The 24,562-nt window shown below is 36.2% G+C and overlaps 2 protein-coding genes across 2 annotated transcripts in view; both read right to left on the bottom strand.

The window, feature by feature from the left end:
* Positions 1–1,758: 1,758 nt before the first annotated feature.
* LOC101706074 (equatorin-like) lies at positions 1,759–14,524 on the bottom strand. The gene is given in 7 exon segments (XM_021252946.2): positions 1,759–2,099; positions 3,007–3,163; positions 4,442–4,501; positions 5,464–5,508; positions 6,186–6,251; positions 10,966–11,115; positions 11,342–14,524. Coding segments are annotated over 7 exon segments (852 nt in total). The 5' UTR covers positions 11,418–14,524; the 3' UTR covers positions 1,759–1,801.
* Positions 10,975–24,562, bottom strand: part of Mob3b (MOB kinase activator 3B) — a 198,089-nt gene continuing 184,501 nt past the window's right edge. The window contains exon 4 of the mRNA XM_021252949.2: positions 10,975–11,115. Within this exon, the coding sequence (XP_021108608.1) occupies positions 11,101–11,115 (15 nt within the window). The 3' untranslated portion in view covers positions 10,975–11,100. The remainder of the gene's footprint in view (positions 11,116–24,562) is intronic.

The raw sequence follows: 24,562 nt of genomic DNA, 5'->3' as shown, positions 1-24,562 counted from the left end.
GTGACCCACCTTTTAAATTAGAAAATAAAACCAGGATTTTAAAAATATGTGCAGCAATTCAATCAGATATAACTTCCTTGTGTCTCTTTGCTTTTTCTCCATGTTTGCCCACCCTGCAGATGAGCCACATCACACTTTCCATCCTGGAATCGAGCTCATAGGAGCAGAGCCTTAGAACTATTCACTCTAGAGTAAAGCAAGACCTACAAGTGGGACATACTTCTGGTCCTCTTTCAGATCCTGCCTGGACCTGCACCTTAGGAGAGGATCTTAAATATTTCTCCAAAAGGACAAGATAATTAAGATGTAATTATGAAGATATGAATCTCTAGGTTCTTTGGCAAAAATGATGCTATGTAGCTGGAAATGGTGGTGCACTTGTAATTCCAGCAGTCTGAGAGGCTGAAGCAGGAGAATTACAAGTTAAAGAGCAGCATAGGCAGCTTAATGAGACCCTGTCTCAAAATAAAAACTTTTAAAAAGAGGTAGGGATGAAGCTCTATATGAAGACCATGAGTTCAATCCCCAGGACTGCAAAAGAAAAAAGATGCTGTTAAGTGACAGAATGGCATTAAACAATATCTTGGCTGGACAAGGGCTATTTGTATAATTGTTAATACATCCTGCTCCTTGTACATTAAATACTTTGTCCCAAGTAGAAATGAGCATTAATAAGATTAGACAACAGGCTACATGGGTCCAACAGACTTTGGAGCATCAAACTTTCTTTATCTAAGGAGTTGAAGATTCCTGTTGATATCTGGGAACAGATCTATCTTTGAAGGAATTTTTAAATTAAGATTAACACTCATAATAATAATATTGAGAGTCTACTTAGGGTTTAAAAGTATCATATTATCCATACAGAAATTACAGGGAAAAATACCTTTGACCACCTCTTCCCAATGGGGAGAAACAAGGAATAAAAAGTATGCATTTCACCACATCAGAGCCTTCCAATACAAAAATTCCCCCATGTCACTTCCATTCACCAAGAAGTACCCAGAATATAGTCAACATCCAGTTTCCCATGGAAATGAAAGAATAATTGGCAGTGGAGAATTGTAACAGTACCGTTAGCCTGAAGGTTGTCTTTGGCAGAGTTACTTTCATAGCCACTCCCTTTTCCTTTCCACAAAGCTGCTTCCCCTCCCTTGTCATTCTTTTGACATCCCTTGTCTTTTGTCCAGCATCCTAAAGAGAAGCCCAACCTGAATGGTTAAGGTGCTAAATTCTAAACTATCTTTCTTTAGAATTATAGAATATAGAACATCGTATGACCTTTAGATAATATCAGAATATGTTATGTTCCTTCTTGTTCTTCTACCTTGTCACTCAACTAAAACAAAGCATGCAAAGAGCTATGAGGTTTAACTTGGAGAAAATGTCTGTCTAAAAATAACTAGAGGAACTAACCCGAGGTAATTGGGTCCATTGGGATGTTCCAGAAAAGTTAAAAGGAAAGACACATGCCCAAGATGCGGAAGACTTCCTCAGCACATAAACCTCATGCCCTGTTCCTCCTTTCTCTCCATATTAAAGCCAATTTGTACCCCTGCATTCCCCAAGATAGACCCTAGAGGACAATACTGCCTCCCCATCTTCCAAGTTATTTGCCCCTGAATAAATCTGATTCCATATCATATTCTGTGTCATGATTATTTGCTTTTGAGTGATGAGAAGGCCAGTCCATAGTCTGGTAACATTAAGACATCAGAAAATTTAAATATCTCAGTAGATTCAAAATTACGACATTAATGTCAGGAAGAAAAATCATTTGTTAGTTATAAGAGAATGTTATCTATTCGACATCATTGATTTCCTCATTTGAGTTCTCATTGTCGACATCATTGATTTCCTCATTTGCTTCCTCGTTGCTGAATAACTCCGACTCATCAAGTAAGCCTATGTCATCTGAGCCTGTTATATTTTTAGACATTCTTGTGCTTGGCTTTCTCATATCTGAAGGGTCAGTACCCCACTTTGTGGTGCTCTCTGCACTCTTGGAAAAAGTATCTGATATACTTTCTGATGGATGAAAGTACGAGAGCATGGCCAGCTCTGGGTTGGTGGAGTATTGACTCTGACAACTTTTGTGACTGAAAAAGAAAACATAGATTAAGAATTGTTTATAATTGGGTATGTTTGTGACTGAACTTAGAAAAGTTTTCACAAAAATTAAAGTATAGATGAATTTTTTCAATTTTATTACTCAATAACATTACATAAATGATACAGGATTTTAAAAATTATAATTTTATGGTACTGGGGCTTGTGTGAATGGAGCATGTTTCAGATCTCAAGACTATAATTTAGAAACCAATTTACTAAAACAGTAAAGATTGCTTTAATACAAGTTTAATAGGAAATATGCAAAATGAATCAGAATTAGAAGAAATAAATACCTAGCATTAGAGTTTTAAAGAATCAGAAAAATATACCACTCATGAACAACACCATAGGCAAAAAAGTATAATTGATCATTACTGTGAACATAAGGCAATTTTGTTAGAATTTTTGAAAGTAATTTTGATACTGTTTGAAGACATTTTAAATAAACAATTCCCTCACCCAGATTTGATTTGAACTTAATATTTTATTTTTAAAGAAAGATCAAATGGATAGGCCTTAAGGTGTAAATGTGACAGAGAGATCGGCTGGTTTTTGAAGGCAAGACTTGCTTAAATGAAAAGTGTTACACCCTAAGCCAGATATGCTATTCAGAAGAGAATATATAGCCCTTCTGCTCCAAGGCTATAAACAAGCATTATCTAGATCATCTATGTATTCTCCAATTGACTCTGATTATTTCTACCTGTGGACCAGAATGAATAGTCACTGAGAGATGGCTCCATGCTCCTTCTGAGTAGGAGAAATGGAGTAAAATGAATACGTTGTAGTTATATTATATAGGAGTCACATTTTCCTAACAGTTTACTAAAGCAGGAGGGAGTCAGCTGCACAGTACGTGTTAGTTATAAAGATCACAGATGTCAGTAGGCTTACCTCAGCTGCTTCAGCTTGTACAGTGTGGCAATGCAGAATATCACAAGGGGCATAAAAATGAGGAAGGTCATCAGTGTGATGCCCAGCATTAACCTGAGCTTGAGATCCTCTAGGTATGATTGTTTCTCTTCTTCATGTGTAGCATTTACATCAGAGCCTTAGAGGAAAGAAGGAAGATGCCATGGAAAATAGTGTATCCTGCACACTTCCTGCAGGAGTAAGGACTGCAGAGCTGCTGCAGAGAAGCCGCCACCATCTGCAGGACTCACTGCTCACACCCAAGGGAAGGGAGGCCACTGCCAAGGCAAGTGCCCTTTTCTCTTTAACGTTCCAGGCAATCTGGGAGCAGCCGCCCTTGGCTCAATTTTACAGAATCATAGAGGTTTATGAATTTTCCCCTGAGACATAGCCAGTAACAATCTGATTTTATCCTGGGTTACCATATGCCAAAATATGTATGTAACGGATTTCTCCCTGCCCTTCCTAGACATGAGTTTGAGCAATCTATCATCTGAAGAGATTTTGATTAATTTTAACACAAGGAACTAGTCTTGCAGGAGAGAAAGGTAAGAGCTTTATTGGGGAATGTCCTGATTTCCCCTAAAGCTGAAAGTATGGTGTACTGAGGGTTATCCCGTGAGACCAAAGAGCTAAGTTTGACTTTTTATTACTAAGCAGTTTAAACCCAGTGTGCCAGATATTACAAAATAAAGAGGAAGAAACTTGTTAAACCTTCTACAACAAATAATAAAATCATGTCTAAAATTAAGCCTGTTTTTAAAAGACTGCATTGTACATGTTCCTCACTCACCCTCTCCTCTATTTGGCTTATCTGTTCTGGGAATAGAAGCTATGAAACAAAAAGATGGTACTGGTCACCTGTAAAATGGTAACTGGAGGACAACACTCAGGACAAAATGAAAGACAGATAATAGAAAAAAGGGAGACAAATATCTTGCAAAAGGGAAGAGGACCAAGAGATGGAGAGAAGGGAGTAGGAAAGCAGGGGAAGCGGATCAAAAAACATGTGTTGCCTGCTGCGCAAGCACAAGGACCCAAGTTCAATCCCCGGTACCAAAAAACAAACAAATAAACAAAAAAAAAACATGTGTCATGTACATATAGCAACTCACCACAAGGAATGCGATCACTATGTTGTGCAAACATGTAATAATTAAAAACCACCATGTACCAATTCCCCATGGTAAATGTAATGATTATGTACTGTAAACATGCACTAATAAAAAAAAAAACTGAAAAAAAGAAGTGTGCTCAGAGACTGTGACTCTCCTAAAATAGTAAATGTCCCCTCTGATACAATGTTAGCCATCAGGATACCCTCCTATGTACATTACCCTGTACTAGGGAAAACAGTATTGCCTTGTAGCCACTAAAATGAATTATGTATCTATTAATTGAAATGCTTTGTTCTTACCTGGAATTGGTTAAAGTAATTGATCTTTATCATCCATGCTCACTGTCATTACATTTATAGCTGTTAAAACAATAAATTGGTGTTATGGCAAACAATCACCTGGTAAAATTATTATATGTGTATAAGTATGTGTGTATAATATGTTCAGTTTGTTCTCACTATTCATGATAGTTATTATGTTCAATATTGTAAAGAGCTCTGTAATTTAAGCCTGAACCAAGCTCCTTTAGCACATGGATCTTTTCCATATGGCACATTACAGGCTTCTTGCATTCAGGAAGAATAACCAGCAATTTAATATGACATTTGGGGGCCAGATCAAGGTTTGACTGTATGTGTCATGCATAAAAAGTTTTTTGAATCCCTGCCAATGCTCAGAAATGACCTTGAAGTAGTTGTTAAGTATTGATTTTGGGGATGACAGAGATCTTAATGAGCAGGTGGTACAGAATATAAATAGAGTATAGGCAAACAATGAGGATTGAATATGCTATATTTCACATTTATATACATACAGAAATAGATATATATGATCCATGCAATATATTTATATGTATGCACCTCCCTAAGTATATATTTATATAAATATGTATAGATTGATATGTACCTTGTTTTATATATGCACTGTTATATACTTAGGTTATACACATTCCTTTTTACAGGCATAGATTTTGATATATAATTTGCATTTATATACGCATCCCTGTGTTTTTATGCTCACATTGTTTCAAACACAAAATGGGACAATAGCAGGCAAGAATAGTCTTATTTAACACTTTTAATCATAAATTGAGTGACTAGATTTTAATGTTTGTAGGAGAATAAAACATTTTTTGTGAGAGAGAATAAAACACTGATTTCAGTACCTCTCTGGGTTTTGTACTGCATTTGCTATTACATGTGGCAGCCAAACATTCACTTATTGATTCTTAGTATTAGAAGTATTAAGACTGACCTTGGCTTTCTTACATGAGATTTTAGAAAACCAAAACATTTCCTCAACTATTTAACTGTATATTTACCTTTAGCTAACATTGACCAAAATGCAGGCACATTTGAGGTTGTTCCTGTTTTTAAAAAAAGGAATGAAAGTTAAGACTTCATTGTCTTCAAAAAAGACTACTCATTCAAGACATTATAGAAGCCATATGGGTTGTTAGGGCTTCACAAATATTTTATAAGGAACAATATTCTTGGCATGAAAGTAAACTGATGATTGTTATTTTGCAGCCTCCCACTCAAGAAACTCATCAATGGAATAATCTTAGGAAACATTTAATTATTGACTCTAATCAGAAATACATTTATTCCTTAAACAGGTAGAAATTTTTGCATTGTTATCAAAATATATTACATTTATAATATATTTAACATATTACATTTATAGAAACACAAGTCATATACATATTTATATGAATAAACTTATATTTAAAATATATTTATATTTTATATACTTGTGAAAGTACAATCATTTATAAATATAATTTTATATAATTATAACACATTTATTAAAATAAACTTAAATTTCTAAAAAGCTCAGTTATTACAGCTTGTCAGGTATACCTAAAAATTCACTCTCAAACATTAACCACTTACACAAGATTTTAGAGTGACTTTAAAATATAACAGTATAAACTCTTTAAGCATATTATTTCTTTATGCAATGCTCAGAATAGTGACTCTTAAATTTTCAAGTCATTTAATGATGTGGCTAACAATGAATACATCAAAATAATTTTAATACTTTGGTTATTTCTAAGCAAGGCTTCATTTTCTTCTTTCTTGTTTGTAGGTGTTGCACTAATTCTGTCTATGAGAAGAGGTAAAGAATTATTAACCACATAAAAATATGAAATAAGCATCTAAAAACAAGCATATTCTAAAGATAAAAATGGAAGGAAGAGGAGAGAGAGAAGAAATTAAAAACAAAGACATTGACATCATCCTGAAGTAGCAAAAAATGGGAAGGAAGATGGGATTGAAGAACAGCATTTCTGTGATCATGAGTTGCCTTGGGTGAGATTAGAGTTCCTAAATTGTGAAAGGAAAGAAAAGCAGGGATCATGAGACCACAGGCTTCCTATAGAGGAGAGGGAAAGCAGTTAGCTTAGATGATTGGCTTTCCCAGGTACCCTGCACAGGTCTTGAAATGAGATTCTCATTACCAAGTGGCCTGGCTTTTGCTCAGTGTAAAGAAAGGAAAGAGAGAGGCAGCATGAGTGTCTTGTCCATTGGGAAAGAGTTTTGAATGTAAAGATTTTGGAACTCAATCTAGAATGTGTGTCTCTGCAGGCGTGCACCAAAAAAGGCTTTGGGAACAATTATGCCTGGAAAACCACTTTTCTCCATGAAGTTTGGTCATAGTATTTAACTTTGCTAAATACAGGAGTCAGTATAGTAGAACCTTGGTTCACGAACTTAATTCTTTCCATGATTCTGATCACAAACTGAACAGAATGAGGACCAAATCAAATTTCCCATAAGGTCAATATTGAACATAACCATTGAATTAGAGTATAATTTCCATATGTATACAGACCACCCCATAAAGGAAGAGTTCTACAGAGAGACAGAAATGAATTCAGGCACAGCCCACAAACCCATTACTGGTATCCAGCTGACAAGAGAAGTGGAGAAGGGACTCTATTACTGGAGTTGACATTGCTACAGATAGAACCCATCTTTAAACTCTCCTATGCGCCCATTAATGCAGAGAGTGAGCTGACTGCTTCAGTTTATCCCCTTGCCCTCAGAACTTTAGGAATCATACTTAAACAAGCCCTCTTTAGTCAAAATTATCCTAGAGATCTCTGTTTCCTTGTCTCTATTTCCCTGAGGGGCTTGACCTCTAGGTTGTCCCTACCATGTATGAACATGTGTCAGAGCCTCTGTTAAGATGTTAGGAATCTTTCATCCTAGGCTAAATTTCTTGATGCCTCTGGTGCCTCAATTGTTGGAATAGAAGTTAGGGTTTTGGAATCAATTGTGTGGGTCTTATGGTTGTCAGTAGCCCATATCCTAAGGGAATCCTTGAGAAACCTGGTCTTCTTTGGAGCTGGCTTTCTGTATCTTGTCTCAAACAACTCAAGATGCTGTTCACTGTGCACAGCAAGATTCCCGTGAAGGATGGTCTAATTAATGTCTTTTCTGGAACTATCACTGTCTCAAGGTTTGGAATTGTTCAAAATATTCCACTAGGACCAAGTAGCTTTATTAATAATTAAGTATTTAGTGAGCTTGGCTTGTCCCAATATTAAAATTGCCATCGCTAGAAATAGTCTCTCGTCCTTGTTCAAAGTTGTTGAGGGTAAAAAACAGGAGCAAAAATGTGAATTTAAGAAACATTATAATTTCCTAGATACTTAAATTTTCTTTCCATGCAAACCAAATATATGAGGTGCAGAAACACAAGACCCTCCCTGCCTTTTGAGTTGTCAGTGCAATGGAATAGAGCCTAGAGAATATGATGTGTGAGGAATTGTGAAAATAACCTAGGGGATGACCCAGAACTCAGCTGGGCCCCAGAGTCACAGAATAGACCTGGGAAATTTTAGGTTTATTTAGGAGCTAAAGCTTCTTTCCTCCACAACCTCTCTGGTGCTGCTTTGAAGTCCTGATTTAAGGGCTTTCACATGTGTAATGGTGTCATCAATACTTCACGGTTCCTTAGGGCAAAAGTCAGATCTGTTGTTGCTCTCACAGATATTTCAGACACAGTGCCATTTGAATTTTGTGTAGTGAACACATCTTAAAAAGAGAAAAATCAAAAGTCCTGATTAGTTAAGTCAGTTGTCCATTATTTTTTTGTTCATAGGATTTTTTAAAGTGTACTGAATGATCCTCCCCACAAATTATAAAAATATTTGATTCATTTTTCATGCTTAAAATAAGACAGTAGATGCAAGGGTTATGTTGAAAATTCTTGAGAAGAAAACTAAAATAATGTCTTTAAGCTCAATGACTAAGAAGCAATTTCTAAGGAAATTCACAGAAAAATGTGCAAGTTTACCACAGATGCCAAAGTAGATTTGAAGACCTGCAATATTATCACTGATTGATTGACATCACCAAAACACTAAGTAAGAAGTCTTCATCTGAACCTTCTGATAGGGCAAGGAACCCTCAGGGTAAGAACTGTATAGTTCAATAATAAGGTTTGCCACATAGACTCATATTAGCAATTACACATAAAGAATCCTGCTCTTAGGATGGTTGTAATTCAAAAGTTAATGGGACTGACTATAATTCAAAAGCTAATGAACATATTCATCCTCTCAAGGGATCAAAGTAAATTGTGTCAAGATGGCAATCTGAATACCTGTACACACCTATCATCTCCAAAGTCTCATGGAATGGCAGAGAATTTTATACATACATGAAGATATGAATACGTACACATGTACTCATTTTCCTCAGCAACACATGAAAAAGATGGCATCATTAATGTTGAAATATTTTTGTGGAATTTCTGAGGTAATCTTTGGAAAAAATAAAGGTAATAAAATAAAGCTTATGAGTTAAGAAAGTATAAAAATTAAAATGCTGTGCTACTTTTGTAGAAAAAGATCAGAAAAAAGACAATAAACTTCAACAATTGACTCTTTCTCATATGAGAATTTTAGATTATATTAAATATGAATATCCACAATCACTTTTAGACAATCAGCTATTCTATCTTTCAAAAACATATTTTTAAATTCCAATTTTATGCCATATAAAAACAAAATAAGATTTAAGAAATATGAGTTAAATATAAAACAGGACATTCTTAGAAAATGTTAGGGAAATAAGTTAATAGCTTAGACTGGTAAAGTCCTGTCTAAGCAAGACATAAAATATAGAATTTAAAAGAAATGAATCAATGGAATTGATTTCAGAAAATGAGAAATTTTCTTTAGGATTAAAGATACTTAAACAAGTTTAAATGTAAGCAATAGTGTAGGAGAAAGCTTTTAATAAATTATAGAAAAATTAATAAACTATGTAAAAATAGGGCAAGATTATGAGCAGGTAATAAGCAGAACAAGGTAATAAGAACAAGTAATAAGCAGAAATGAAAACATCCAATAAATAAGAGGGAAAATACTCAACTTCAAAAGTATTACAGTGTAAGTGACAATATATTTCTCATTTATCACACAAAATATTCTGGTTGCAGATATTCATTATGGACGAGGTTGTGGAGAATTTTTATAGGATAGAAATAGGTATTTACCTATTTTTGGAGGGCACTTTGGTGGTATCTACCAATATTTTAAAAGATTTACAGTGTCTTGAACAATTTCAGTAGTTGATATCTAGCCTGGGAGATACACCCAAATGTGTATAAAGAAAAAAGCTACGGATATAGCTCAGTGCAAAAGCCTAGTACTTAAAACATAAAAAGTAGTAAGGTAGATGTGAAAAGAGTTCTAGAGTTATTAAATGAGAAAAGCTAGTATGAGTCCTTTTTTGTGGGTGTATAAGTATAAAATTAAAAGAGGGATATTGAGTCATCAACAAAACAACGGAAGTATAAGTTATGCATTGTAGTTTTCAAACATCTGTATGTATATGTATATCTTTGTTTTCTATTTTTTATTGTTAATAAAGATTCCAGCATAATTGAATATCATCTTAATTTTTAAGCAGAGATTTTTCATGAACTTTCACATTTTAGAATGGTATACCTAGGAAGGACATGGAAAGGAAGTCCGTATGAGGAATGGTGAGTTATAAACTAAATTTTAACAGACTCTCCAAAGACATAGAAGTCACACTGTCAAAGGTTGAATTGTGTCCTCCCCCCAGAAAAGCCAGTGTGGAAGTCCTAACACCTGGTACCTCAGAATGTGACCTTATTGGAAACAGGGCGGTGGAAGGCGTAATTAAGATGAAGTCATACTGGAGTAAGTGGGCTCTTAATCAGATATGACCGAGGTCCTTACAGGAAGGGGGACCTGTGGACATGGACACACAGGGAGAAACCCTGTGAGGAGAGTGAGGCAGAGACCGAAGTGATGCTGCCACAACACAGGGAACAAACGGGGCTCCCAGGAGCTGAAGAGGCTTCACCTTCACCTCACCTCGTACTGTGTGGAGAGGCTTTATTTGATCAACTAAAACTTTGATTTTAAACTTCCAGTCTGTAGAACTGTGGGAGAATAGATTTCTGTTGTTTTGAGCCACCTAGTACCCATTGTGTGCTTTGTTTTAATAGGCCCAGGAAATGGCTTCTCACCTTCAAATACTTGCTAACTCACTGCTGAATTAAGTCAATTTTTATTGTGAATAAATAGCTACAATGTCCTGAGAAACCATGGTGATTAGAAATGATTACCAAGAGAACCTTGTTAAACTTCATACGATCTCATGAAAAAAGTTGTAGGAAATAAGGATTTCATTTTATACACTGAAAAGTTTTCAAGGTAAGTTAGAATTTAAGATGTAGGGAAAATAATTATAGGAGTTTAGAAAGGAGAGTTAAGATGTCAAACTAGAATAATCAAGTTTTGTATACATTCTTATTAAGTTTAAAGACTTACATTGTTTTATGTCTTTATAGTAATTGCCCGTTTTCTCATTAGCAGGAATATCATTTGAATTTTTTTCTCCCTCGTGATGTGTAGCAGGGTTATTAGCTGTATCTTGTTCTTCCTGATTATCTTCATCTAAAGATATCACATCAGGTACCTCTAAAAAAGTGTGACACATTGAAGACCACAAATATGTTGATGTCCTTTTTACTTTCTTTTTTTCACAGTATTTTTTATAAACAATTTGGATTTAAAATCTAAATTACTCCATATGTCTAACCAAAAACTATGCCACTCTGTACAAAATTACCACATGGCAATTTTCTGTGATTAAGAGTCATCCTTGCTACCTATTATTTCTATGAAATTTTAAAATTTTACTCACCTTCCATACTGGGCTCAGAATTGCTAATCCCTGAGGAAGAAACCCCAGATAAAAATACAAAGAATATAACATTCATTGAGAAATTGATGTTGGTTATTCAGTAATCTATTTCTCCTCAGAGCTTTCTTCCTGTGGCATGGGGAGGAAGTTATCCAAAGATTAACTAGAACATTATGACATCGCTCCTCCTGGGCGTCAGAATGCTGGGAGGATTCCCCCGAGCTTTGTGACTCTATCTTAAGAGTATTTCATCTTTGATACTGTGATAGTGTTCACATTGTTTTTAAAACCATCATAAATTTTCTATGACAGTTAAGGAATAGTTTCCATGAAAGAATATTATTAGTTCATGGATTTTAAAGAATCATTCTTATTGTTGATAGCAAAATAAAAACAGACCTTTTGGCTTTAAAAATTTATAAGATTATATATTCTTTTGGGTAACTGCAATCACAATATCTGTTTGAAACTACTTAGAAAAAATAAGATTCAATCCAAATGCCCTGCAAATTCTGATTCACAATGAACTACTAAATTCTTTAGAAAAAGTTTTAAAATTCATTCTTTTAGTATTTTAAGGCTTACACTCTTCATAAAACATAAAGTATTTAATACATTTTTATCAACAAAACCCATCTTTTGCTTCACATAATTATTAAGAAAATGACCTAGTATTTAGTCTTAGGTAGAGATAGTATTAGGTAGAAGTGGACTTAGAGATATTAGTCATTTATTATTCACACAAATTGGGTAATAAACAATAAAGACAAGAAACCGAATGGACAGTATTTCTTCTCTTTCAATTTTGATTATTGTTGATAATGGCTTGTGAACATCACAGGACATTCATAATTCAAGACAAATCAACAGGACTTCCAAAGGACATGAAAGTGTTTTCAGCATAGGGAAAGTTCACAAATCAAGTCCCACTTGTTGCTCTTTACTCACCATTCCTGGTGCCCCGAAGAGTGGACTCACTGTAGCCTGATTAAGAGGACTACAGATGATAAAGAGGACTTGAGAACTAGAGAAAATGGGCAGGCAAGCAAGGCCCAGGATCAAGTCTTAGTCAACCAAAGGGAAGTAAGTGGTCCTATTCATGGTGCTATTTTCTGTCTAGAACATGTTGCTCAATCTCCTGTGAAAGCTGAGAGGTGGGAATGAATGAGAAAAATGGCTGGTGGCCTCTGGAGCCCTTTCCTTTGGCATCTCTAGCAGATGCCACATAGAAACCTGAAGCGCATGTGCAGAGGAGACAGCCAGCTACAGAAACCTGTTTACACTGTGTGCCTCCAAATGTAAGCAATAGTGTGGAAGAAAGCTCTTAATACTTACATCATAAAAAATGTGTGTCACATTGCAGATGCTTGATAAACAAGTGAAATCCAATCTTGTTTAGTTCAGGAAGCATGTAAGAGTTTGCCAGGGAATAGATTTACTACATTACACAAAACTTATAGGACTATTTTATAATAGTCACCCAAAAAGTCAAATGCAGAGGAGTGCAAGAGACTAGCCACACACTAGACACCCAAAGAATCCAGCCGAGGGCTGGATCCCACAGCAATGTGCCACATAAGTCCAGCTGAAGGGCTAGAGTCCAAGGCAATGTCCTCCAGGAGTCCAGCCAGTGGCCTAGTGCCCAGGGCAATGCCTCATTCTTGTCCATATTGAGGATCTGTACCTCAATAGGCCCAAAGGCCAGTGATGGAAGCCAAAAAATCTTTGCCAGAAGGATTTGTGCCACCACACTGAGGGATCTACATTGGAACCAGGAAGTGACACTCATGATGAAGATCAGAGCTCCTCTGAGGAGAACAGCAGCCATTCCCAGTGACAGGAAGCACCGAAGCTCCTCCTTCAAGAACAGCCTAGTTCACATAAGGAAAACCAACTGCAGCAAGATTCTCCTAGAAAATCAACAACCCCACAATCTTCCTCTCCAGTTTTTTTTACGTCATTTACAACAATCCTCAGGTGGATCTTCCATGCCCAAACCATGCTGATTGAGTTCAGCTGGGCGTTCCAAATTGTCCATTAATTAATCCATTGCAGGGCTAAAAGTCAACTGAGCATTTTCTGACATAAACAGAATTTTCTTGTTGTTTCATCATATATCTTTTGCTCTGCTGAGTCCTCCTATAGTCCTAGGATATTTTTATTTTTTGATATGAAAAATGCTTCCCACAGGTAATTGAATTGGTAGAGTGCAGATACTGTATATATTTTTTAAAAAACATTAGATCTGATGAAACTATTTCAATTTGTTTAAAAATTGGTTCTAATTTATCTATATTCTATGATCAGGCTTCTTTCTAGAATACATCAAAAGAAATTATTATGAGTTGAATCATATCCACTCCCACCAAATCCATATGTAAAAGTCCTAACCCCCAGGACTTCAATATGTGGCCATGTTTGAAACTGTGATTGTGGCATATGTAATTATTTATGATGAAGGCATCCTGAAGTAGGATAGGCTCTAGTTTATGTCTCTATTAAAGGGAGTGCTTGAATACTGAAACACAAAGCGTGAACGCCACATGACGATGAAGGCAGAGCCGAGGTGACTGGTGCGGAAGCCACGTACTGCCAAACACAGCCGGCAGCCACCAGGAGTGGAAAGGACCAGATCTCTCTTCACAACCTTCAGAAGGAACCAGTCCTGTAGGTACCTTATCCAGCATATCAACTCTCCAAAACTATGAGACAATAAACTTGTGTTTTCTAAGTCATACGTTTTGTGGTGTTTTGTTAGCGCAGCTCAGGAACCAACAAACCCTGTGTGTTGCTTGGCAGAGATTGTGAAAACTAATATCAATGTGTCCTCTCTGGAGGTTATAATTTTAGGCTCGAATTAGTCCTCCCATACATGTAGATTGTCTAATATTCAATTAGTGGAAACATGTTTAAAGAAAGGGATGTGTTTACTTTCTTTACATTAAACCATGTTTTTAAAAAATTAATTTTATTGGTACATTTTACGTATACAATATAATGACATTCATCATTGGAAGTTTGCACCTTCACATAATCTCTTGGTTCTTATTTTTCCCCATTGCCCTGCCCTCCCTTCAACCACTCCATTCCTCTCTATTTACAAAGATTTTGTTTCCATTTTCTCATTTTCTCATATTAATTCCATTCCCTTCTTTCCTTTTCCCCTACCCCTCCCACTTCCCCTTCCCCTTTGCCCCTTTTCTTCCTATTTCACATTATCTATTATAAATTTTAGTCCTTATTTACACTTTCAGTTTCTCATACCAGAGAAACTATTTGGTATTTACACGTGTGTCCTATTTATTTCACTTAAGAGTATGGCCTCAATGTGCATCCACTTAGCTATAAATGTCTCTAGTTTCTCATTCTTTATGGCTGAGTAGTACTCTATTTTTAAAAAACCACGTGTTCTTTATCCAGTCTCCAGTTGATGGGCACTTGGGCTGCTTCCAAGTTTTAGCTATTACAAATTGTGCTGCTATGAACATGGGTGCACATATATCACTGTGGTATGATTCTTTTAATTCTTTGGGGAAGATACCAAGCAGGGGAATAGCAAGATCAAATGGGACTTCCAGTCCCAGTTCTTTGAGGTCTCTCCATACTGATTCTCACAGTGGCTGCCCCAGTCTACACTCTAACAGCAGTGGAACAGCGTTCCTCTTTCCCCACAGCCCCGCCAGTATTTGCTATTGGTTAATTTCACGATAGCAGCCATTTTTTCTGGAGTGAGGTGAAATCTCAGCGTTGTTTTCATTTGCATCTCTCGAATGACCAGTGATGTTGAACATTTTTTCATATGTTTATTTGCTATTTCTACTTCTTTGAGAAATGTCTGTTCATTTCAGATGCCCATTTTTGGATTGGGTCTTTAAATTTGGGAGGTCTGATTTTTTAAAATTCTTTATAGATTCTTGATAGTAGACCTTTGTCTGAGGAACAGCAGGTGAAAATCTTTTCCCACATTGTGGGTTGTCACTTCACACTGTTGGTGGTTTCTCTTGCTGTGCAGAAGCTTTTTAATAAGAAGAGATCCCTCGTTAATTGTTTGTGCTAGCTCACAGGCAACTGAGGTTTTGTTCATGAAATCTTTTCCTACACCAATGTCTTCAAGAGTTCTACCTAACCTCTCTTCCAGCTGAGTCAGCATTTCTGTTTTAATATTTAGATCTTTAATCCATTTCGATTTTAGTTTAGTGCATGGTGAGAGATATAAGTCTAGTCTTAATCGTTGGCAAGTTGAAACCCAATTTTTCCAGCACCATTTATTAAAGAGGTTATCTTTCCTTCAGTGAGGGTGTTTGGCTCCTTTGTCGATGAGGTGGCTGAGTGTGTCTGGAGTTGTTTGTGCATCTTCTAATCTGTTCCACTGATCCTCAGGTCTGTTTCTTTGCCAGTACCATGCTGTTTTTATCACCATGGCTTGGTAGTATTGTTTCAAGTTGGGGATTGTGATACCCCCTACCATGTCTCTGTTGCCTAGAATTGCTTTTGCTATTCTAGGTCTCTTCTTGTTCCAAATGAATTTTTGGATTGTTTTCTCAAGGTCCATGAAGTATGCTGCTGGGATTTCAATTGGAATTGCATTGAATCTATATAGCAGTTTTGTAAGTTTGGCCATTTTCGCTATGTTGATTATTCCCCGGGAGCAAGGGATATCTTTCCATTTTCTGATATTGTCTTCAATCTCTCTTTTCAGAGAGCTATAGTTTTCAGAGAAGAGGTCTTTGATTTTATTTGTTAGGTTGATTCCTAGGTATTTCAGTTTTTTGGGTGCTATTGTGAAAGGTATTTTTTGCCCTATTTCTGTCTCAGTGAGTCTGTTGTTCGTGTAGAGGAAAGCTATTGATTGTTGCGTGTTGACCTTGTATCCAGCTACTTTACTTAATTTGGTTATTAAGTCTAGAACACCTTTGGTAGAGTTCTTGGATATCATGTCATCTGCAAATAATGACTATTTGACTTCTTCATTTCCTATCTTTATTTCTTTTATTTCTTTCTCTTGTCTAATTGCTGTGACTAATGTTTCCAATACTATATTGAACAGGAGTGGTGATAGTGGACATCCTTGTCTTGTTCTTGATTTTAGTGTGAAGGATTGCAGTTTTTGACCATTTAGTATGATACTGGCTATTGGTTTTTCATAGAGGGCTTTTATCAGATTGAGGTAGAGACTATCTGTTCCAATTTTTTGTAGGGTTTTTATCATAAATGCATGTTGGATTTTGTCAAATGCTTTTTCTGCTTCTATTGAGATGATCATATGGTTTTTGTGCTTGGCTCTATTGATATAGTGTATTATATTTATTGATTTGCGTATGTTGAACTATCCCTGCATCCCTGGGATGAATCCCACTTGGTCAGGCTGTATGATCTTCTTGATGATCTTCTGCGTTCTATTTGCCAATATCTTATTAAGGATTTTTGCATCTATGTTCATTAGTGAGATTGGCCTATAGTTTTCTTTTTCAGTTGGGCCTTTCTCTGCTTTGGGGATCAAGGTGATGCTTGCTTCCAGGAATGAATTCAGGAGTATTGCTTCCCTTTCAATTTCATTGAAGAGTTTAAACAGTAGTGGCAGTAGTTCCTCTCTAAATGTCTTGTAGAATTCAGCAGTGAAGCCATCAGGGCCTGGGCTTTTCTTAGTTGATAAGTTTTTAATTACATTTTCAATTTCATTGACTGATACTGGGTCATTTAGAAGTTTTAGGTCTTCTTCATTCAACTTTGGTAATTCATATGTATCTAGGAATCTGTCCATTTCTTCTGTTTTCCATCTTATTGGCATATAGGTTCTGGAAGTAGGTATTGATGATCCTCTGGATTTCTGCTGGGTACATTGTAATTTCATCCTTTTCATTCCTAATTGCATGGATTTGGGCCTTTTCTTTCCTTTTTCTGATAAGGTTGGCTAAGGGTTTGTCCATTTTGTTTATTCTTTCGAAGAACCAACTCTTGGCTTCATCGATTTTTTGTATCATTCTCTTAATCTCCATTGCATTGATTTCTGCTCTAATATTTATAATTTCCTCCCTTGTATAAGTTTTAGGTTTATCCTGCTCTTCTCTTTTTAGAAGCTTGAAGTTCAGCATTAGGTTGTTTAATTGGACTTGCCCTGTTTTCCTAATATGAATATTCACTGCTATGAATTTCCCCCATAAGACAGCTTTCATTGTGTCCCATAAATTGTGATATGTTGTATCGTCATTGTCATTTAATTGTAGGAACTGTCTGATTTCTTCTTTAATTTCCTCTGCGACCCATTGGTTATTCAAAAGTGTGTTGTTCAATTTCCATGTGTTTATGAAATTTTTCCAGTTTCTTTTGCTATGGATCTCCAATTTCATCTCACTACGGTCTGATAATATACAGGGGATGACTTCAATTCCTTTGCACTTACTTAAACATGTTCTATGAGTGAGTATGTGGTCTATTTTGGAGAACGACCCATGTGCAGCTTAAAAGAATGTGTTTTTGATGTTGTGGGGTGGAACACTCTGTAAGCATCTGCTAAGTTCATTTCTTCAAGAGTTTGATTGAGTTCTAGTATTTTGTTGCTTATTTTTTGTCTAGTTGATCTATCTATTTGTGACAGTGGAGTATTGAGGTCCCCCACTACAATTGTATTAATGCTTATTTGATTTTTCTTGTCCATTAGTATTTGTTTTATACAGGTGTGTGTGCTAGGGTTTGGTGCATGTATGTTTATGATTGTTATCTCTTCCTCTTGGATTGTTCCCTTTACAAGGATGTAGTGTCTTTCTTCAGCTGTCTTAATCAGTGTTGGTTTGAAATCCACTTGATCTGCAAAGAGGATATACTCCTGCTTTTTTTTTGGTTCCTAAAGCACGGAGTATTGTTTTCCATCCTTTAACTTTCAGTGTATGAGTTTCTTTTTGAATTAAATGTGTTACTTGTATGCAGCATATTGTTGCCTCTTGCTTCTTGATCTATTGTGCCAGTCTATTTCTTTTGATTGGTGAATTGAGACCATTAACATTGATGGTTATAACTGATACATATTGACTTATCCTTGTCATGACTTTCTTGTTGTTGGATTCTCCCCCTTTGCCTTTAATTTCTTGTCATACGCAATGGATTCATGCTGCTGTGTTTCCTGCAGTTGTGAGCCTTATTGTCTGTACCTAGGATACTGTCTAAAATTTTTGGAGTGCTGGTTTGTTATTCATGAATTTCCTAAGGTGCTCTTTGTCATGAAATTATCTTATTTCACCATCAATTTTGAAAGATAATTTTGCAGGGTACATCAATCTGGGTTGGAGGCTGTTTTCCTTTGGGGCTTGAAATACATCACTCTAAGCTCTTCTTGCCTTGTGGCTTTGTGTTGAGAAGTCTGCTGTGATTCTGATGGGCTTTTCTTTGTATGTGATTTGTTTCTTTTTTCTAACTGCTTGTAGAATTTTGTTCTTTTGTTGGGTTTCTGGAATCTTAACTATTATATGCCTATGTGTAGATTTTTTTTTGATCAAAGCTATTTGGAGTCCTATATGCCTCACTTTTCTGTATGTCAAGTTCTTTCCCCTGCTTGGGATGTTTTCTACCATTACTTCTGTGAACATTTTTTTTTTTTATGTCATCTGCACTCTCTCCTGTTTGTTCATTGACTCCAATCAGTCTTATGTTATTCTTCTTTGCATTGTCTGGAAGCTACTGGATTGATTTCTCATGGTCCCTTAATATTTTAAAGAAATTTTTCTTTTCCTGGTCACTAATTGCAATCTTATCTTCTATATCTGAAATTCTGTCCTCACATTGGCTCATTCTGCTGCCTAAACTTTCAGTCGAGTTTTTAATCTCCTGGAAATTCATTTGCATCTGTTTTATGGATTCCATTTGTTTCCTATGTTGGGATTCCATCATGCTTCTCAGATCCTCTACTTTTTTATCTATGTCCTCTCTAGATTTATTAATCATGTCTTGCCCTTTGGGCACAATCTCTGCTGTTATGTGAGAAATTATTTCTGATTTCATTTTTTCCAGATCCTCTTTTGTTGCCAGTTCAGGGAGTCCATGTGGTTTAGTATCAGATTGTTCTATCTTGTTTCCCTTTGGGGTTGCTTTAGGTGATCCGGAAGTCTTGTTTTGAGACTTGTTGAGACTTGTTTATGTGTCTTCTCATTTAAACGCGGGGGGGGGGATGCTGCTGCACCTGCCTAGCTCATCTCCTCAGTGCTGGGGCCAGTGGTATGGCAGCCCAGAAGGTTCACCTCCTCTGCACTGGGGGCAGCTCTGCTCCTCTTCACTGGGTGGAGGGGGGGAGGGTACAGTGGCCTGGAAGGTTCTAAACCATGTTTTAAGAACTTAAAGAGAACTCTAAGATGAATTCTTGGCTAATACCAAGAATGTGTTAAATATGTTTTCTAATCTATGCCTTTTTAAAATTTTTCACGATTTTGTTTTTCTTGAGCACATCTGTATCATAATCCCATCTTCCATTCCTATATATTCTCCCATATGATTCGAGGAAGAAGGCATAAATTTGGGTCTGAGCTCCATTTACTTCTTACCCATGTGATCACGGGAAAATTATTTGTTTTCTTGAATTTGCTCATCTGCAAAATAGGAAAACTAAATTTCACAGCAAGAATGTACTTAATAGTCATTTGTTGCATTGAGTTTATTTACTGAATTTACTTTATAGATTTCTCTCTATATAGTTTGTCTTCATGCCTAAAATGTGTAGAAGTGATAAAATTTAAAAATATCCATACTTTAAAGAGGCAGAGTACACCAGTACCCTACTAGATAGGTCAATACAAGTAGAATAGGTAATGGAGTTAAAGATATATAAAATGAAAAAATAAGACAATGCTATAAAATGGCCCAAAACATAATTTCAAAGAACATTGAGTCATTCTATACTTTGAGAGAACCCATTAAATGCCAATAAATTCTATAAGCTATAGTTATCACAGTTTGAGAATAAGACCAAAAGTCTCATATAAAAATTTAACTTGAATATTTTCTTTAAATCTGAATTGTAGGTTCACACATTGCATAAAATAAATGATTAGTTACATCATTGTAATTTTGTAAAACCATAAAATGAACTTTAGTTCATCAAAATGGGCAGGGAACTGAGATTTTCTTTATTTCAGTTAATTGAAAGTTATATTGTTCCAGAAATCTCAGAAAGAAATACACGGAGACAGAGAATTTGGATAAAATAATAAAATTTCTTCTCGCGAGCGGGCGGGAATGCCAGAAACCGGTCTGGTCAGTATCCGTGCCCTCTTTGTTCAACGTTTTCCTTTTTTATATCCTTTTTAGCCATTATCTCCTCCCTAGTGGTCTTTGATATGTAAATACAATTTCAGTTCCTATTTACAAGTCACAGACACAAGACAGGCACATATACATTTTAAATTCACCCTGGCATGGTAACTTTGTTAGGTTAATGAAGTTACCAGTTAGAGTCAGATAACTGTCAGCTTAAACAAGGAGTTATGGGAAAAGCAAATCTTAAAAGAACACATTACTTATTTTGCTTCTACAACTACCTTAATATTCAATCTATTAAGTTATCTAAAACTTTTCTGTATCAATATCATGCAAGATTGTTAATTCTTAAAGAACAAAAATCTTTCAGTAAAAAATAGGAGGCTCTTTTGAACAGAATGACATCTCTTTGTGGAACTGTCACAAATTTAGAGTGCTCTCTGGATCCTTGTCTTTTGTTTCATGCTAAGTTAGAATATTGAGGTCCAGCTTGTAACTAGAACACTGCAAAGTGATGCAAGTATTTCCACCATCAAGCTGGATTAATCACCTCGAGATCAGTCTTAATGGCTTCCAGCCACTATCTAGCTGCATGAGCTTGAATAAGACTCTTAACACTCTTTCACCTAAACTGCAATGTTCTCACCTGTAAAATATGATAGCAACAATAGAAGCTGCCTCATGGGTTGTAGGGAGGATTACCTCAGATTATCCAAATAAAATGCTTGGCATGGGGCCTACCTCGATATGAGGGCAGGGATTTTCCCTGTGTGAGTGCACCACAGCTCCTAGCATGAAGTTAGTGCTCAGCTTCTACGTGTGCAGCAGATCACTGGGTGGGCACCATTACTTCCCTTGATGGACAGAGTGAAGATGAGACCATAGGTCCATATCTAGCACAGCGCTTGGCTCACAGTTGACCATCAGTAACTAATTTCTGAACCTTCTTTCCAGGAAATGCTTTTCTGATTTTCCATAAAGTACTTCAGCACACCCATGTGTCCTGTTCCTCATCGTTTCTAACACAGTACTTCAGGAATTTATGAGCAGCACAGGATGTTCATCTAAAAATCACCTTGCTTGTATTTCTTTCCTTTTTTAAATTTATATATTAATTGGTACATTTTAGGTATACATTTACATTTATCATTGGATGCTTGTACCTGAACATGATGTATCTTGGTTCTTATTTTTCCCCCATTACCTGTGCGCCCTTCACCCCCTCCACCCTTCCCTATTTACATAGACTTTTTTTCTTTTTTTTTTTCTTTCTCATAATTTTTCCTTTCCTTTCTTTTCTTTCTCCTTCCCCTCCCACCACCCCTACCCCTTTGGACCTTTTCCTATTTCAAATTATCAATTATTCATTTTAATCATTTTCATCCTTATTTGCACTTTCAGTTTCTCACACTAGAGATACTACTCGGTAGTTACACGTGTGTCCTATTTATTTCATTTAAGAGTATGGGACTTGACCATCTTCCTGTCAACACACATCACACATAAGTCTTTGCAGTTTTAGGAGAGTATACAGATCCTATCTAAATATCGTGAAGCCAAGGGCAGCACACTTTCATCTGGATGGAAACAGGACATGACAATATTATGGATATTTATTGCATAAATATTTATTTTACCCAGCCTTAAAACACAGGCCTGCATCACATCCTGATATATTAAAGATCCTGATGGAACCAGGAACCGGAGAACATTTATGGTCTGCACAACTTCCACTGACCTCAGAGGAAGCTGCACAAGTCAGATGAATTGAATAGTGCCGCTTTTAATATGTAATGTGATTTCTATCAATTGCTAAATTTAGCTAATGGAATATATACATTGATAAATCTTACACTCAGATATTGTTCTTGCCTATCAGTTGCACATTTTTAATTGTATACCTACATGTTTCATATTTTGGCTAAAGAATTAATGCCAGTGAATTTCTTTAGTGGAAGAGAAAAATTAGCCAAAATTAACTGTGTTAGTTCTTCAAACTACTGATTCTCAAAGATAATATCTTCTTTTTCAATTTTTTAAAAAATCTGCTTGGATTCCTATGAGTGAAATTCATGTTTCATTTCAATTTTACAGCAAGAAGCATTTTCTTATGAATCCTTTCAAGTTATAGGAAACCTCTGCTCCTACGATGGGCAATTCCTTTTGGGTTTGTAGATTGGCTTCTGTTTCTTGCTCCCTCAAGGAACTTCCTGGGCCTCTAGTCTTACCCTCACACCACTCAACACTCAGTGAGCTCATCATTCTGACCTTCTTGGTGTCCTTTTTAGATTCCTCATTCTATCTGATCTCTGACTTAAGGCCCCCTTTATAATCTTCAATCCATATTGTGTCAAATACATTGCAATCATAGTAATACATGACCAGGAAAGAAACCAAAGGCAGAATTGCTGTTACATGGAGTAGGTGTGCAGAAAATGAGACAATCTTCAAAAGTGCAAATGACTGAAGGCATCAACTCTTAGTTGTGGGTTCTGCAACACATCGGTATGGCATTAAAATGCAGCTTCATCACTTTCTTGCTTATGATCTTGAACAATTTACTTAAAACCTTGACTATAAGATGAGGATAAGAACAGATAACCTCATGTGGTTGCCCTGAACATTACATGACATTATTCATGTAAAATGCATAGTGCACTTAGTTCATAAGCATTCAATAGCACTTAGTTACTATATACGCTTTCAGTATTAGTAAGATCAAATTGTTATTATTACACATTATTTTAAATTAATTTTTCTCTAGTGGTAGATCTTAATTAGGCTCCTACCTGCCATATAAACTTATTCACCCTTCAAATGTTTATAAAGCATGTCCTATATATCTAAAATGGTATTTTAGGTACACAGACTATATCAATAACAAAAAGAGATTTCTGATGACATTACTGGGAAGAGACAGACAATAAACAGTAGGCCTAATAAATAAAGAAATTATGTAAGTGCTGTGGGAAAAAGAGAAGTAGAGCAAAGAAAGGGGAGCTTTGGGTCTGATGGCAAGTGTGATTAGCAGAGGCCTCACTGAGGTGACATTGAGAACACTTAAGAGGGGAAGTGAGACATATGGTCACTGGGAGCAGAATGTCAAGGGCAATGAGCAGCCGGTGTATTGCTCAGCATGACTGAAGCCAGCAAGGAGGCCAGCCATGGAAGGGAAAAGTGAGACTATCTAGAGCCCAGATTTTTATTCTGCACGAAATGAGAAGTATGGTAGAGCTTGGAGCAGAAGAGGGGCTGCATTCTCAACCACAGCTTGGGCAGGCAAACCAGCTCATTTCCCAGCCAATGTTACATTCTCTTACTGGACTTTATCCTGACCCCAAATCCTAAACTTCTTTACCAAGCTTTTGTCTTCACATAGATTCATGCGGACTAAATATCCTTGTTGTACCTTTATGTCATTAAATTTCTATGTCATTAAATTTCTGATTACGACAGACCTAAGTCAGACAACTAACTTCTAAACAAATCAATTAGAATCTACAAATTTCCTAAATTTTCATAGCTTTTGTGAATCTCAGCCAGCACGAAACTTTCAGCAATATCGAATGTATACATCTCAGAGATACACATGCAGTCATGGGGAATAGTTATCCCAAGAAACACAGGGTTATGTTTTGTTTTTTGTGGGGTTTTTTGGTACCGGGGATTGAACTCGGGTCCTTGTGCTAGCAACGTAGGTGTCATTACCACTGAGCTAAATCCCCGGCCCTAGGGTTATGCTGATACCTATTTTCCTTTATGTTTATACCTATTTTTCTCTGTGTTTTGTAAATTTCTTGAAAGCTTAGACCAGTGGTGGTGAACTTCTGGCACACATGTCGCAGCAGGCTGTTTGCATCACTGAAAGCTCTAAAAGATTCACCATCCCTGGCTTAGACTGTTATTCTTTGGTGTTTCGATAATAGGTGAAGACTTGTCTCAATCATACAATATCATTTTCCCTAATGTGCAGTAGTAACA

This window comes from Heterocephalus glaber, unplaced genomic scaffold (assembly GCF_053883595.1).
Source record: "Heterocephalus glaber isolate CG9 unplaced genomic scaffold, H.glaber_assembly_v1.0 deba00001481, whole genome shotgun sequence".
In the NCBI taxonomy this organism is placed as follows: Eukaryota; Metazoa; Chordata; class Mammalia; order Rodentia; family Bathyergidae; genus Heterocephalus; species Heterocephalus glaber.
The sequence above is the reverse complement of the archived record's forward strand: the minus strand, read 5'-3'. Positions and strand labels throughout refer to the sequence as shown.